Source organism: Olea europaea, chromosome 2 (genome assembly GCF_002742605.1).
Source record: "Olea europaea var. sylvestris chromosome 2, O_europaea_v1, whole genome shotgun sequence".
NCBI classification, from domain to species: Eukaryota; Viridiplantae; Streptophyta; class Magnoliopsida; order Lamiales; family Oleaceae; genus Olea; species Olea europaea.
This window is the reverse complement of record NC_036238.1, coordinates 6460846-6476933: the sequence shown is the minus strand read 5'-3', so window position 1 is coordinate 6476933 and position 16088 is coordinate 6460846. Positions and strand designations below refer to the sequence as shown.

At 32.0% G+C, this 16088-nt stretch overlaps 2 protein-coding genes across 2 annotated transcripts; one reads left to right on the top strand and one right to left on the bottom strand.

Moving 5' to 3' along the window:
• The first annotated feature begins 5096 nt into the window (after positions 1-5096).
• On the top strand, positions 5097-11413 carry LOC111409904 (O-fucosyltransferase 27-like). The gene is made up of 10 exons (XM_023040012.1): positions 5097-5504; positions 5934-6018; positions 6241-6311; positions 6389-6477; positions 6921-7164; positions 8340-8452; positions 8530-8620; positions 8735-8863; positions 9752-10302; positions 10497-11413. The coding sequence occupies exons 1-10, from the start codon at positions 5265-5267 to the stop codon at positions 10963-10965; spliced, it is 2082 nt and encodes a 693-aa protein (XP_022895780.1). The 5' UTR covers positions 5097-5264; the 3' UTR covers positions 10966-11413.
• A 2455-nt stretch (positions 11414-13868) lies between these two features.
• On the bottom strand, positions 13869-15109 carry LOC111371692. Its single transcript, XM_022993823.1, has 4 exons — positions 15019-15109; positions 14859-14902; positions 14633-14756; positions 13869-14219 (listed from the first exon to the last, which is right to left on the bottom strand). Exons 1-4 carry the CDS (start codon positions 15107-15109, stop codon positions 13990-13992), a joined length of 489 nt encoding a protein of 162 aa, XP_022849591.1. The 3' UTR covers positions 13869-13989.
• Positions 15110-16088: the final 979 nt, after the last annotated feature.

Genomic DNA, 16088 nt, shown 5'->3' with positions numbered 1-16088 from the left:
ATTTATAAGTAGCTTTTTCAATTATAAGAGAATGAGGGATTAATATTTTTTTTACTTATAAGTAGTTTTTATAATTATAAATTTTTTATTACTTTTAAATAACTTGAAGTGTTTTTTACTTATAAGTAATTTTTTACATTCTAAATAGTGCAATTTTTTTATTAATATTTAATTTAAAAGACTAAATATATCTAAATATTTATATTTAAAAATTTTTAAGTTAATATTTTTTTATTATAAATTTTTTTATTACTTTTAAATAACTTGAAGTGTTTTTTACTTATAAGTAACTTTTAATTTTTTATTAATATTTAATTTAAAAAACTGAATATATCTAAAAATTTATACTTAAAAATTTTAAGTTAATATTTTTTTGCTTATAAGTAGTTTTTACAATTATAAGTTTTTTATTACTTTTAAATAACTTGATGTGTTTTTCCTTATAAGAAACTTTTTACATTCTAAATAGTGTAAACTTTTTATTAATATTTAATTTAAAAAATTAAATATATCTAAATATTTATATTTAAAAAGATTTAAGTTAATATTTTTTTACTTATAAGTAGCTTTTACAATTATAAGAGAACGAGCGATTAATATTTTTTTATTTATAAGTAGTTTTTACAATTATAAGTTTTTTATTACTTTTAAATAAGTTGAAGTGGTTTTTATTTATTTATGAGTAACTTTATACATTCTAAATAATATAGTCCTCTTATTAATATTTAATTTAAACTCTAAATATTTACTTAAAAATGTTGAAGTTAATATTTTTTTATCTATAAGTATCTTTTGTAATTATAAATTTTTATTAATTTTAAATAACTTGAAGTGATTTTTTAATTTATAAGTAATTTTTTACATTTTAGAAATAAAGAATAAATTTTATGTAAAAAATTATTAAAAAATATTATTACTAATAAAATTATAGGACATGATCGATAATTGATAGCGTGAGAAAATAGAGAAAGAGTAATATGTGTCAGATTCAAAACATGTAAACTACGGGTAAAATAGAAAATGACGTCGTTTCTGCTCCACTAATTAAAAAAAAAACTACAGTGTGACAAAATATTATTTAAAAAAATAATATTATTAATAAAATTATATAATATGGTTGATAGTTGATAGCATGAGAAAATGGAGAATGTGTATTGCGTGTAGATTCAAATGACCAAATCAATTTTAAACCAATTCAATGTGAAAATCATTGTGACAAAAATAAAAAGTACACCTCACATTATCTCTTTTATGGTAAGGAGTGATTTAGATATATTTAATTTTTTAAAATTAAATATTTATTAATAAAAATTTACTATAAAAAAAAAAAATATATATATATATATATATCACCACTCCGTGCAAGGAGTGGAATCACTCCCCGTAACACTCCATGCAAAAGGAGAGTTCTCTCCGTCCACGGAGGATATATATGTATATATAATTTGTTCAATTTTAATTAATTAAATAACATTTATATATTATTTATTTAATTTTTGTAACTTTACTATATTTTATTTGTTTAATTTGATTTAATAAAATAATATTTATGCACTTTATGATAGAACGACATTCGTTAAATTTGAATTAAATAATATTTATTTTTAAAATCATTTTTATTTAATTTAAAAAGTTTATAATACATTTTTTCTATTTTTGTCTGCAATTTCTATTTAATTTTGTTTCTTTATTATATAATATATAGTATAGTATTGGTTTTAATCAAGTGAAGTATCGTGTGAAAAAGGAGAAATATTGTAGTGGAGATGATATTGCAGTGAAACGATATGTGAAAATGGTGAAATGGCGTGTGAAAAGAATGCTACAGTGTGATTGAATAGAATAATTTACTGTTGTCAAATCGATTTCATGTGAAAACCTATGTGACAAAGATGAACGGTAAATCTCACTTTTTCTCTTTTAAGATAAGGAGGGATATATGCTACCAAATTGAAGCTTATTGTCATAGACGTATCAAGTTACAAAGTTCGATCTAGGCATGTGTCCGACCTAGGATGGAGATTTCTCTGATGAATGATCATCGTTGTACCAAGGCCATAACCTTTCGCTTTAAGCTATCACGGCTTTCTTTTAATTGGTTGACGGGGGCAATGCAATAACCAAGGGAAAACTTTTTACAATCACACCATAACGACATTTCTAGATGATATCTCCCATGATCCGACCTATGTAGGGAGGTTCTAGGGGAAACTTGATTTAAGCCTCAAATACAGGCTATTTTTTACAGATACCGTCGTGACAGCATTCTGTCAACCCGTTTTTCTCTATTTTCTTTCTTCTTCCAATGAAAATTAGCCTAAGGGTGTGTTTGATAGGACTGGAATTCCATGGAAAATGGAATTGAAATTCCAACTTTCTATTTTTTGTGTATTTGATTGACAAAAATTTTCATGAAATTCGCTTTCCACATTTTCATGCCACATAGACTTTTTTCCATGTTTTGGAAGAAAATGAATTCTCTTCAAAATGGTGAGAATTCATTTTCTGGTTTACTATAGCATTTTTTTTGTTTATTTTATTTTATTTATTTTTTTTGGCAATGAAAACAAATTCTAAGAATTATTGTCAAAAAATATTTCTTTTTAATTGACAATTTACATGTAAAACAAAGTCAAACGAATACCAAAATATGGATAATTTCATTTGATTTTTTTTTTTGCAATGGAAACAAATTTCATTCCCAATACCAGTAAAATCTATCTCTTTAAATTTAATTAACAATTTTCATGTAAAACAAAGCCAAACGAACACAAAAAACACTTTTATTTCAACATTTTTCACGTGAAAAATTATACTAATCAAACATAATAATTTACAATTTTTAGAAAAACAATTTTTAGGCAATTCAATTCCCTGAAATTCGTTTTTTTCCACTCAAATTCCATCTTTATAATCAAACGGATCCTAAGTGTTATTCCTGTAAGTATTTTGTGAAATTCTTCACGTTCATGTGGGTAAATGCATTAACTAGATCAGATCAAATGGTGTGTGTGGATTTTCGGTGGGATGGGGTTTATTTATTTATTTTTTTCTTTTTCTTTTTAATTATTTTATTGGAAAAATCATCCATTTGTCTTCTCTGTTTCAATCAACTGAAAAGGTTGAGATGGTGGTTGTCACAATTAAAAGAATAGGATAGAAACTGTAATTTCGCAACCACAAATTTCCCTTAAGCTAATGATGAATACTTTTCAAAAATATCCCTATTGGCCCTTAGTAAAGTTGCAAAAGTTTCCGCACTTACTTTATTGGACAAACCTTTTCAGCCCGTTTCTGTTTTCCTCTGGATTTTCCATATTCCATTTACGCCAGCTCACGTGACAAAGGAACTCTAGTCACGTGATCTCTTAACACATGGAAATCCAATTGCACGCGCCCCCAGCGAGTGCATTTGACCGCCCACCACATCTTGTTGCTACTGCGGAAGAGGCTATCGCTGAAAAATATTTACTGTGTTTGTTTGGTAGGGATTTTAATAATGAATTTTTGTTATTGTTAGAAATAAAGTGAGTCCTACATACGAATAAAGAATTCAAAAATGACAGTTGAAATAGTAAAATAACGATCAAATAATTGGTTTTAATTGACTTAAAATCTGTACTAAACAAGTACTTAATCAACAGCACGAGCTTAACATTAGTCCTCTAAATTTATATCAAAGGCGTAATGTGTTCTAATTTTTAAGTAGTAGTGTCAAAATGGATTAGGACAACGAGGTATAAAGTGATTCATCAAATTTGAACTGTTCAATCGATCTTGAATTACGTCGGATCATAGTCTTATCAATCTAAATTAGGCACCCATTTGTAACCTCTATTTTTTAATTTTTAAATGCCACGAGACAATCATTATTGGTTGCATGCAACTTTTTTAAAGTTTTATTTTAGTGCCTTGATATGACCTTCCTTTGCCTCGTTTGGCGGTTTTTAATTTAATTTGAGTCACATATTCATTTTCAGACAATAAAATATTTTACACATAAATTCAAAATTGTTTTTCTATTTTTTAGTCATATTTTTTTCAAAAATATACCATTCAAAATATAATTTTTTATTTTTAAATTGAAGGACATCAAACAAGGGCTTAAACGAGCACAACCCTCATATTCAAATGTGCTAGGTTACATTTGGTACACTCAGTCCCTTTTTAACTCCATCTAAAGCAAACTAATTTATTTCACATACTCATTTTCAATCATATTTAATAAATAAACTATTTGGCATCTAAATCCAAACATTTTCTCCACAATTTACTATATATTCTCCAAAAAATCACTATTCAAAACCTCTTTTTTACACAATAATAATCATCAATCAAGGGATTAATTTTATTGATTCTCGATTTAGACTATATCGAGCTTGCAAACTAAATCGTCTTAAGTCCTTGTTTGATTTAGCTAAAAATCAAAATTTTAGTAGATTTTTTGATGTAAATTGACGAACTTTCTAATTGAAAGTTGTAGATTTCATAAAATGTGTGGTCGAAAATTAATTAAAGAAAAATGATTTTTAAAAATAGGAACCAAGCAAGAGCTAAAACTTCATTTTCTAAATATAAGTTCTTATGGAAACGATGCATACTTCAAAATTCTAATATTTAGCTCATTTCTTAGACTAAAATACTAAGCACGTTGTTCAACAACTCGACTTTTAAATAATCTATTTAATAGGGATTAAAAATTAAATATTAATCTAAATTAAAGTCAATAATTAATTTTTATTACATATTTTATGGAACTCACAAATTTTCAATCACACATTTTATTAAATTTTATTAAAATTTAATTTTAATCCATATCGAATAGGGGCTTAAGTCTCTTACAAGCCTTGTACTTTTTTTTATCATTAAATGTAAAATTTCATAAATCAAAACTCATTTACAAGTACACTAAAATTCTCGAGCAATCAAAGATCAAGTCAAATACAAGTACATTGGATATATCCAGGCAGTCAAGAACCAAATGAAGTACACTGGATATATCCAGACGGGACCTCGGCTATTATTCAAGCAGTTCCTCATTATGTTTGTATTACACGCTCCGGCACAGAGAGTGGGCTAGCATTTAAAACTGTGAAATATGAACAGCAGACGGACTCTAAAAATGTCTGAAGTAACCACGCACTTGGTACAAAAAAGTCTTTCACGGGCGTCACCATCTTTGTTGTACTCTTCGAGCTCTCCTCAACCCCCCCAACTCCCCCTACGTACTGTCTTCCCTTTCTTTCTGCGAAAAAAATCTGAGGATGAAGTGGGCGCCACCCATAATTAGCAGCGCCACCGCAGGCGGTGAGGGAAAGGCGGTGGTGTTCAAGTCAAAGCTGAAATGGGTTGGACTGGTTGGCCTTGTTCTATCAACTCTCTCTCTCTTCACACATTTTCTTCTTGCCAGATACACTGCTGGGACTGCTCTCTCCGAGTATCAATCTTCCATCACCATTTTCTCTTGGAGGCCCATTTTTGACACTGCACATCTTTCCACCACTGTAATGTGCAACTCAAAGATCTCATATTTTTACTCTGTTTCTGCTGGAATTTCGTTTGTTTTAGCCGTATAAAGTTTTCTGCATGTTTAAAACTTGAATCTGAGATTCTTTTTCCTGTAATTACTTGATTTTGCTTGAATTACACTAAACCATAAAAGTTTAAGATTTATCTGGAAAAAAAAAAGGTATTACTGTTTTCCAGAATATTCAAGTTTTATTGTGGTGGGTCAATAACAAGTTAACAACTTTTCGTTCATTTGGTTACTTTTTTGAGTTTTGAACTCGACACTTTGAGTTCCAATGTCTCTCATCGTGTTATATCATAATTATGGCTGATTTTTTGGTTTTCTAAAAAGTTGTGAACAGCCATTAGGGAGTTTTGTTTGGCGTTAACTGTCACTTTGATTTCATATTTTTTCTATTATGCAGAGTGGATTACAAAGGAGACTTTGGGGGCCGATAAGGCATCTTGAATCTTTACATCCTTATGCGAATCCCCGGGGAAACTATCCGGGTTAGATTTCGTCCAATCTGCTTATATATCATTGTAAAATGGGGATTCACTGAATGGTCTCGTGGCTCTAATCACGAGATTTATTGAAATCCTAAACTTGTATCTAATTTTTTAGATACAAGTTACGTGAGCTGATAGTTATCTTTTTGTCAATTCTTGAGGCCTCTAGTTCAGATATTACGATCGGATGCGATTTATTGTGTTTGAACTATAATCTTGCAGCTCCAGTTTTGCGAACAAATGGATTCATCTTTGTAAAAATAAGAGGGGGTTTTCATGAGATCAGGAACTCGGTGAGCACATGCTAATATTATGGATTTGACAAATTTCCCCTCAAAATCTGCTAAAAAGGCTTATGTTTTGCTGTCAGATTTGCGATATTGTTGTGGTTTCTCGACTGCTCAATGCTACCTTAGTCATCCCTGAGATTCAATCCACGACAAGCAGCAAGGGAATTAGGTAGATTTCCATACCCTTATTGTCGAATTTTTCTACTATACATAAAATTAGGAAAATTTGCAAAATGGATCCCCAACCTATTGCCCAAATAGCAAGTTGTTCTTCAGCCTGTAGTTATAGTTACAATCAGTCTCACAAATGAAAGAAACCGTCTCATGGAAACATGCTTGACTTCAAATTTCTGGGCGCCAAGCCAAGTTATAAAATGAAACCATGCTTCATAATGTTGGACACTTGATGGCCATGAGATCACTTTATTTAAATATTTGGACAATTTCCATTGCTAGGACTAGTTAGACCAACTTGCTACTTTCGCAATAGGTTGTGGACCAATGGTGTAGCTTTCCTGCATAAACTATGGGGATTGGTTACTTATTTTTTCTGTTTCTTGAACTAATCTACTATTTTTCTTTCAAAATTGTAATTCCTCATGTTTTTTGCAGCACAGAGTTTAAGAGTTTTGCCTACCTCTATAATGAGGACCAATTCATGTCTGCTTTATTAGAAGATGTCAAAATTGTCAAAACACTTCCAAAGAATCTCAAAGGATCAAGGAGAAAGAAAGAAATTCCTTCTTTTAGAGTGTCCAGCACGTCGTCTCCATCTTTCTATCTGCATTATGTTCTGCCAGTATTGATTAGGCACTCGGTGGTCGAGATTGTTGTAGCTGATGGTGGATGCTTGCAGGTAATGTCTGTAGCCTGATGCGACCTCTGATCCTTAGGTTTAAAAAGAATTCTTCTTGAACGTGAATGATTTTGCAAGTTGTGTAATATTAATAACGTTAACTTTCATGCTATTTGATGTAGTTGAAGATTGCCAATTTTCCTCGTCTTTTCTGTTTGTGCTGTAGAGGCTTTCAATTATTATTGTAAGTAAAAGAATAATAATTGGCTAAAAACTGTTGAATAATCCCGTTCACAACAACAAGAAGTTAATCCTTCATATTGATTAGATTCTGAATTTGACAATATAAATCTTGCTACTCCATTTTATCCACCCTATTTACCAAAGGACCGATGAAATTAAGCCTATGTTTGGCTCATGTTTATGAACTTTACAAACACTCAAGCCACTTTTTATCCACACATTTCGATGACCCTACAAGTATTATCCACTTTTGGCTACTTGTTTCTATCTATTTATAATTTAAACTGTTTATAAGCACTTCCCAAATATGCTTTAAATGTTCCAATCACGTAATTTTTAACTCGTTCTACTCAGATTTGGTTGCTCTTATGATTGAGACCTCTTTGGCCTATCTGAGACCATTGTCTCCAAAAGCATCCGTGTGAGTATTCCATTAGGGTCTCAAAACTTATCCTCTAATGTCAAATCTCATGCCTTGAATGTTAGAGCATAAGCCATGGGTGGCAGAGGAAACATTACTTTGTCTTTCCCTTTGTGGGCCTTTTCCCAGTCTTCCCTTTTTGAACTGATTTCCCCTATAGCCCAGAATGTTGAGGGAATATTGGGCTATTTTAAACTCAGCTCAATCATCTAACCCTTATTTCCCTGAGTTTATCCTCATTTCATTTCATCTTTTCCTTATTTCTTATTTTGTCAATGTATGGTTTAACATCCTTATTCCTGCTATGTTCATTATATGGATGTTGTCCTTTAACGACCTAACCAAGTAACCATTTTTGTATAACTTGTCATTAATACTAGTAGATATCTATCAATCACATAATCTTCATGGAATGTTAATCCGCTTTAGTTCATTACAACTTTTTTCAAGTCTTCCACTTTGATCCTGAAATTTTGTAATATCTTTCTGACATTTGATTTAAGTATCTTCAATGTACAGCCTAATTTAAAAATGTTCATCATATTTTCTATTGATCGTGATATTGTCTCAGTCTGTACTTCCGCCAACACTTGAAGAGTATCAAAGGCTCCGATGTAGGGTTACTTTTCATGCCCTAAGATTGAGAGACGAGGTCCGGGAACTTGCCACAAAAATTCTGTACAGGTCTACTATTACTCCCAATTATTATTGATTAAGGAGATAATTTTATTTTTATATGCTCATTTATACTCTATATGTAGACTGAGAGCTTCTGGACGACCATTTATAGCCTACGACCCAGGAATGACTAGAGATGCTTTAGCATATTATGGTTGTGCCGAACTCTTTCAGGTATATTTTAGAAGTTTTGGACATGTGATTGATTAATGATTAATTAATGCTTTAGTTTAAATTCACATAGTTGATGCAGCATCTAGAGAAATTTGTGATTGGATTCTCCCGCAGGATGTACATACTGAACTCATACAACATAAGCGAGCATGGATGATAAAACGTGGAATTGTCAAGGGAAACCTTTCTGTGGATTCGGCCAAACAACGCCTTAATGGGTTATGTCCACTGATGCCGGAGGAGGTATTTTCAGTTTTAATTATCTCTGTTTTCTCAAGAGTTTATGCTAGTATTTTGGTACCCTACCCTAGTAACACTATAATCTTAGGAATGTTTGGTACAAAGTATTTATTATAGCACGGTTGAAAGTGATTATAAGCTGTAGGTTATATGGGATGTGTGGATAGTAAATGAGTTGTAGCTGTGGGAATTACGAAATGTGTGGATAAAGTGATCAGCTTTGCCAAACATTCACTTGATACTGTCTAGGATGTGCAATCCAGCTTACCAAATATGCCTATGGTTATTTAACTTTTGTTGGTAGCATGCTATTTGACCCAGATCTTTAGAACTATTTGACCCAGATCTTTAGAATCTGTTTTACTGTTTTACCTCATTGAAAAACGGAGCATCTGTTTAAATTGCTGCCCAAATTCACCTCATGCTCGTTTCCTGACCCCCTCCCCGCCCCGGCGGGGGGGTGTTCTTTTTCATTTTCGTTTTTGGGAAATAGTGTGGTGGAAGAGTGGTTGAAATCTTGACTGCTGGGAAAAATAATAGATCACACTTTTGTTGTTCATAAAAGGCAATCGTAAGCTGGTTATCTGTTGAGGATTGAGCTCATTTATGGCATGTCCAGCTACTGAATGTAAGCAAAAGTTACTTTTAAGGCATGTCTGGATAAGTCAATATTATCTTACTTTTGAAGTGAAAATATTTATTTTGAAAGTCTTACCTTATTGTCGAAATAAGTTACTTATTTCCAATTTTAATCATTAAAACTTATTTACTTATAAGTAAACCTTTATGGTTTAGCCAAACATGCCCATAGTCACTTCATAGAAGGTAACTTCTTGAATGACAATCATCTAGGAGCACAACTCATTATAGTCAAATGAAGCTTTTCTACAGGTTGGTATAATTCTTCGAGCATATGGCTACTCACGGGACACAATTATTTACATATCTGGGGGAGAGGTCTTTGGTGGACAGAAGAAATTAATTCCACTCCACGCTATGTTTGAGAATGTTGTAGATAGGACTTTGTTAAGCATGCCATGGGAGTTGACTCAAATGTATGGCCGTGAAGCTAATCTTGTCGACAAATACCATAAAATGTCCCCTCCGGCTAAAGAAGAAAGAAAAATGGAAGCATGGAAAACTTCCGGACCACGTCCTCGTCCACTTCCACCGCCACCTGCACGTCCAAAAACATACAATATCGAAGGTTGGTGGGGATGGGTAGCCGAGAGTGATAATGAACCAGAAAGTACAGTCGTGGAGTTGAGAACCAATGCTCATAAATTGCTATGGGAAGCAATAGACTACACGATCTGTGTGGAAGCGGATGTGTTCATTCCCGGATTTGATCGTGATGGTAAAGGAAACCCAAATTTTGCTAGCCTGGTAATGGGACACCGACTCTATCAATCTGCTGCCTCTAAAACATATCGCTTCGACAGGTAATTTTATCATTCTAAAGAATTTTATCAGTGTCCTATGTTCTATCTTGTCTTTTGAGTCTAATTCTCCTTCTAACTCGTCTTTCTTTTGATTTATTTAAGGGTTCTTGTAACCATTGTCTTTTCCATTATCAAAGTCAGGTTCCTCTTCTAATTTTATTTTATTTATAATTTTGTCTCTTCCTGCAATATAGGAAAGAAATCGTCAAGCTTTTAGAAGAGATTCGTGATCAATTTTACCAAGCCAATCATACATGGATAACATCAGTACGCAGACATCTTAGAAAAAACTTGGTCGATGGATTATCTAAGGAATCCACAATATCAAAACCACTATCTTTTCTCTCGTTCCCAGTTCCCGAGTGCACTTGCTCAAAGATAGACTCGACCAAAGTATCATCTCGTGCTTTGAGCCCTTCATCAAACTCCCGGTTTCCTAATGCACTTGGAGTTATCCATCAGTGTCCATCTTGGATGAATGTTGATATGGTTTCTGGACCAAGGGGCGATGAAAGTGAAGAGGATCTTGGTGAAGATGATTTCTCATCAACCGGACTTCTCTTCCAGCAGAGTACTGAAAATAACGACGGAGGGGGTGAAATGAGCAGTAAAGAAGACACTCAAATCGAGGATCAAGAAGAACTTGAAGGTAGTGAAAGATGAAAAGAGGGTTTGTCGGATTTTATTATCTAATCCTTCTAACCATTCATAAACCTTTACGTCTTTTATGACTGTTCCAACTGGTTCAAGCTCGGGTACTGTCCTCAAATCAAGTTTTTGTCATATCAAGATTGGTCCAGAGTAATCGCATTTAGAGACGGTTTGATGGGAGCCAAAATGTACTCGTTCTGTTTATATTCTTAAGACAGGTTCTATGAGACGCAGAGAATTGTGGAAGGAATTTATTCTCCCCACTACTATTGCAAAAATACTGTTGTAATCCACCCGACCTAGTGCTTTGAGTAGTGCTTCTTTGTCATCGTCATGAAATAGGAACTGACTGTAAATTTCTTTGAAATGTAGAACTAATTTGAACATAGTTCTGCCACAGATTTGTAGTTAAACTTGACCAAGTTTCTTTTACTTGCAGATCTGTTGAGGTGTTTTGTAATTGCATTCTCATATTCTGGGCATTGCAGGTGTAAAACGTGCTTGCATGCTTTAACATGAATTTCGGATTAAGAAACTTACTTGAAATGATGAATTCCAAGATCTTTTAAATAGTTAAATCACCATGCATTTCAAAACTCCAAAATCTGCATTTTCTTGTTCTTCAATGGTCACAATCCGATTACAATGGAAGATGATTATTCTCCACAATAAGTGTCAATTTTTGTGAGATTTCAAGCTAAAAATCTAGTTCTAGGAATTTTCAAATATTGTGAATTTCCATACGAGAATTCACTATTTTATTTTTCATGCCACTATTTTTTTTATTTTCTCCATAACTTTTATATAGAGGTTGTAGAAGTTATTTTGAAAGTTGTAGATTTGGATTCCAAATTCAAATTACTCACTCCAACCCTTTTAAAATCTTGCAGGTCGAGTCATCACATGGACGACCCATTACCTGTATTTTCTAAACATAGGTTAAATGCTAGATTTTTGCTGAGCAGACATCCTTTCTTTCTCATTTGACAACTCAGAATGCATATAGTTCTTTTGGAGATTTAGCATTATTACTTATTTTGTCAAGACTAATATCCATTTCGGGAGATGCAATTTGACTAGATATTCATGAATCATCTTATTATCGATTATGGATCTCTTTCTTTTTTTTAGTTTACTTGATTTGTATACTTCTACTCTCTTGATCGAAATAAGAGAATTGAATTTACTTTTAATAATCCCTTTCTTATTATTATTTTTTTAGATGGCACTTTTGATAACCCATTTTTTTGACGTGCTTTCATTTTCTTAACCCTCGAAAAGAAACTACTGGGGATAAGAAGTTTTCCTTTAGGGTGGTATTACTTCTTGTCCTTTGGCATGTTAGATTATACGTTATCTTGATTTCAATTGAGGATACTTTGTTCAATTTTATTAATGATAACCTATGACAGAAAACAACTTCATTGAAATAAATGACGAGAATAATTTATTGATTTTTACTTCATCAATTTTTGTCAATTCAGGCGATAGAATTAGATGAAGGTACTCGATTAAAATCAAATTAAAGTATAGTTATCTAATGAAACAAAATTAAAGAGCAGTTTTCGTAATTGAATTAAAGTGAAAATATAGTTATCGTGAATTGATTTACCAGTAGTGAAACTGTTAATAGACTTAGTGACTAAATTAGTAATAAAAGTAATTTAAGGACAAATTTGAATTCTTGCACAAACTTCAGCGACTATTGATGAAATTAATTATTATTATTAGTATTATTTTTTTAAAATTTTTACGTAACGTGATTTCTATTCAAAGCAACAAATACATTAAATAATTTATTTTGATTAAAGAATAGGGCTCAAACAACAGCTTAATGATAAAGAGGACCATATCTTAATCTTAATAGATAAAATATTAAAAAAATAGGAACAATATCTATAATGATTTCAAATATAATCGTTAATATACTCTGGTTTTCCCAATGATTAAGATATTTGTTGATATTTTATTTAGATTATTGTATCAAATATGCATGAGAAGTTTATTAATCAATGAAAAATCAATTCCACAAAAAAGGGCCAACTTCTATTTATATATAGAAAATGTTACACGATCGAAGAAGCATAGTACACTTCGAATGACATGTACACTATATATTCAAGTTGACCATCCACCTCTGAAAGTTGCATAGGTGAATAGATTATGGTCACAAGATCTCAATAAAGATTGATAAAAAAATCACTTCGGACGAAAGGGAAAATTTCTTCGGGCAACTTATCTCACTACTCGTGCTACCACCACCATCATAGATCAATCATAGCTTTCAACAAGAAAACCTAGAGTTGGAGATCAATCCTAGTTCACCATTATGCCCCAAGCGCTACCCTTCTCCAGCAATTAGAGTAATATCATCGCCTGAATATTACACATCCCAAGAAAGAGCATTGTAGCTTGAGGAGAATGAGATAGCATGGTGAGGAAGTAAAAGGGGCCATTCCCGGCATGAACTAGGAGATAGTTCAAATATTACATATGGGCTTAGCTCAAACCTATTTTATTTCGCTTTATTCAGATATAATGGTGTTAGAAATACAATATTTTGTACAACATGGTTGATAAAGTGGTCAAATAGCAATCCCTTATGAGAGTACAAGATGATTGACAAACTGGCCAAGTGATGGCCCCCATTGGAGAGCTCCAATAGGGTTAGCCACTTGCCTCCAATAAGGGGTCGCCACTTGACCACTTTGTCAATCATATTGTACAAAATATTGTACAAATAGAATAATTCATTCAGATATTGTAAAAATCTTGTTAAATTGATTAAAGAGCTACCTGTCACCTTTTACTATCAAGAGAAACTCACTAAAAAAGCTAGCAAGTGCATCGTATAATGTACATTACTATTTATAATTTTACTACAAGATTTATCAAACTAAAAACCAAACAAGATATATATATGGATATTTTGACTATCCTATGTATAAATACTGTCGAGTAATCGCTTCACTTTGGGGACAAAATTGTGAAGTCGACAGCTCTAACAGTTTAACGAACAAGATTATTGAATCACCCTTAATCTGTAGGCTTATGATTGTTGATTGGGGGCTTCCGACGGGGATTGTTGAGGCCCTTGTAGTCCCTTCGTAGCATGTTTACAACCTCATCGGATTGTGAATTGCCTTCTTTCTCCGTAGAAGAAGAACTATTAGATGGTGTTATGTTGGGATCGATAGAATTTGGTGGCATCGGAATTGAAATTCTTGAATTTGCTTCAGATTTTTGTAAAGCAGTTCTGTGTTTTCCTGTAGCAAAGTACCTTAAAACAGTATTAATAAAGAAAAAGAAGCCCATATATAATATTGGTGTGCCATATCACTAGTACTTAACATAAACTAAGCACTAGTGCCCATTAAATTATTTCCCCATATATATATATATATATAAAGTACTTAAAATCAATTATAATTTTTACATTTCTTTAATCAACTATAAGATTTGCAAAGTTTACAACAAAAGAAAGATTTCATGGAACAAAAACACAGTCCTATAAAGAATTAGACTAATTTCTATATAGTGATCACACATATGATTATTTTTTAGCAAATTAGGTTACAAAATCAACTTAAATAATTTCTGTTTTCATTGTAATTAACTTCTCTATTTGCGTCAAATTAAGTTAAATTGCACCGAGATTATTTGATTATTGTGTTCTTACCTTGCTCCTTTAATTTCTCGATATCTTGATTAATCGACGACGAATATTTTAACAGCAATTTTCTCCCTCGGAGACTGTTTCTACCATCAACATGATCAACAGAAGCAGCAGAAAAAGTACCACCCTGCAATCATTTAAGTAACTTACTTAACATAAGTACTTATATTATTCCAAGAAAGGAAAAAGAAAATAATTAATATTAGAAATTTTTAACGAGGAAGCCTACATTTTCAAGATAAGCATCCTTTTCTTTTCCAGTTATTCCATAACCTGTAAAAACATAAGAAATAAAGAGAAATTAATTTCCTGAATTTGTGATTAGAAAAAAAAGAAAAAAGAAAAAAAAAGCTGCTCTCAAGTTATTGAGAAAAACCCTAATCAGCTACCTTCATAGCCATTCGCAGCAGATAAATGTAGGACTGGCAAAATGACAATTAAACCTAGTATAAATCCTGCATAATAACTTGCAGACGCCATAAGTACTTTTTTCTTTCTTGAAAAAAAGTTTCCATTAATTCAATAACCAGAAGAAGCTGTGTGGGTTTTTATAGAGTTCAAACCAGAGTCAAAGCTAGGGTTCTAGTTCCTTAGTTTTCAATATATATTATATTTATAATATTGAATTATATGTATAAGTGCGACTTAGGAAATTCCATCAATAAAATAACATGATTGAAGGAACTATTGTTGAGATTGTCCCATATTGATTGTGAATGACGTTGGTATTCAGTTCATAAGTGTGAGGGAAAACTTTATCTCTTGAGCTAGTTTATAGGATAAGAGAGGCCCAATATCATCATCACTGGTATCAAAGCCTAATTTATCAACAAGTATCTGGTCCAACAGTCACGGAGATACGAGTTTGTGTTAGGGGGACACAGATTTGGTCTCTCGCAGGCTCCGTTGTATGAGGGGGAGACGGATTTTATAACCCGCAAAACCCGATGTGTGAGGGATAGATTGTTGAGGTTGCTCCACATGGATTGTGGATGAAAATGGTATTCAGTTTATAAGTATGAGGAAAAGCCTCACCCATTGAACTAACTTTTGTAGTGAGAGAGGCATAATATCACCCAACAACTATAATCGAAAATCTTGAACTTAAACTTTTATGTCAACATAAGACAGTTATTTACATTTAATTTTCTTGTGTGATTCTCAATTTGTTAGGATTAAAAGTTGAAAGAAGTCAAAAAAATAAAAATAAAAAATGACTTAATTTTACAATTTTTTTGGCAGCTTATGTTATCATCAATCAAAATTCAAGTTGGTCATCAAATTTTTTCCAACTCATTCGTCATTAAAGTTTATAACAGTTTCACATCGTCACTCAATTAAAATTAAAATTAATATATAGTTTGTTGTGGTATCCATTAAGTTTCAAGCTGGTCCTTCTACATATACCATTTGGGTTTCTTAGAAAAGAAGGTGCAATATTTCTTCCTAGAGGACCATA

Excerpts from the sequence above, each read along its gene's own strand:
- LOC111409904 (XM_023040012.1), top strand. The coding sequence starts at position 5,265 with ATGAAGTGGGCGCCACCCATAATTAGCAGCGCCACCGCAGGCGGTGAG. Across the intron at positions 6,019-6,240 it reads TCCCCGGGGAAACTATCCGG|CTCCAGTTTTGCGAACAAAT; the intron begins GTTAGATTTCGT and ends ATAATCTTGCAG. Across the intron at positions 7,165-8,339 it reads CTGATGGTGGATGCTTGCAG|TCTGTACTTCCGCCAACACT; the intron begins GTAATGTCTGTA and ends ATATTGTCTCAG.
- LOC111371692 (XM_022993823.1), bottom strand. The coding sequence starts at position 15,109 with ATGGCGTCTGCAAGTTATTATGCAGGATTTATACTAGGTTTAATTGTC. Across the intron at positions 14,903-15,018 it reads TGCTGCGAATGGCTATGAAG|GTTATGGAATAACTGGAAAA; the intron begins GTAGCTGATTAG and ends ATGTTTTTACAG. Across the intron at positions 14,757-14,858 it reads AGGATGCTTATCTTGAAAAT|GGTGGTACTTTTTCTGCTGC; the intron begins GTAGGCTTCCTC and ends AAATGATTGCAG.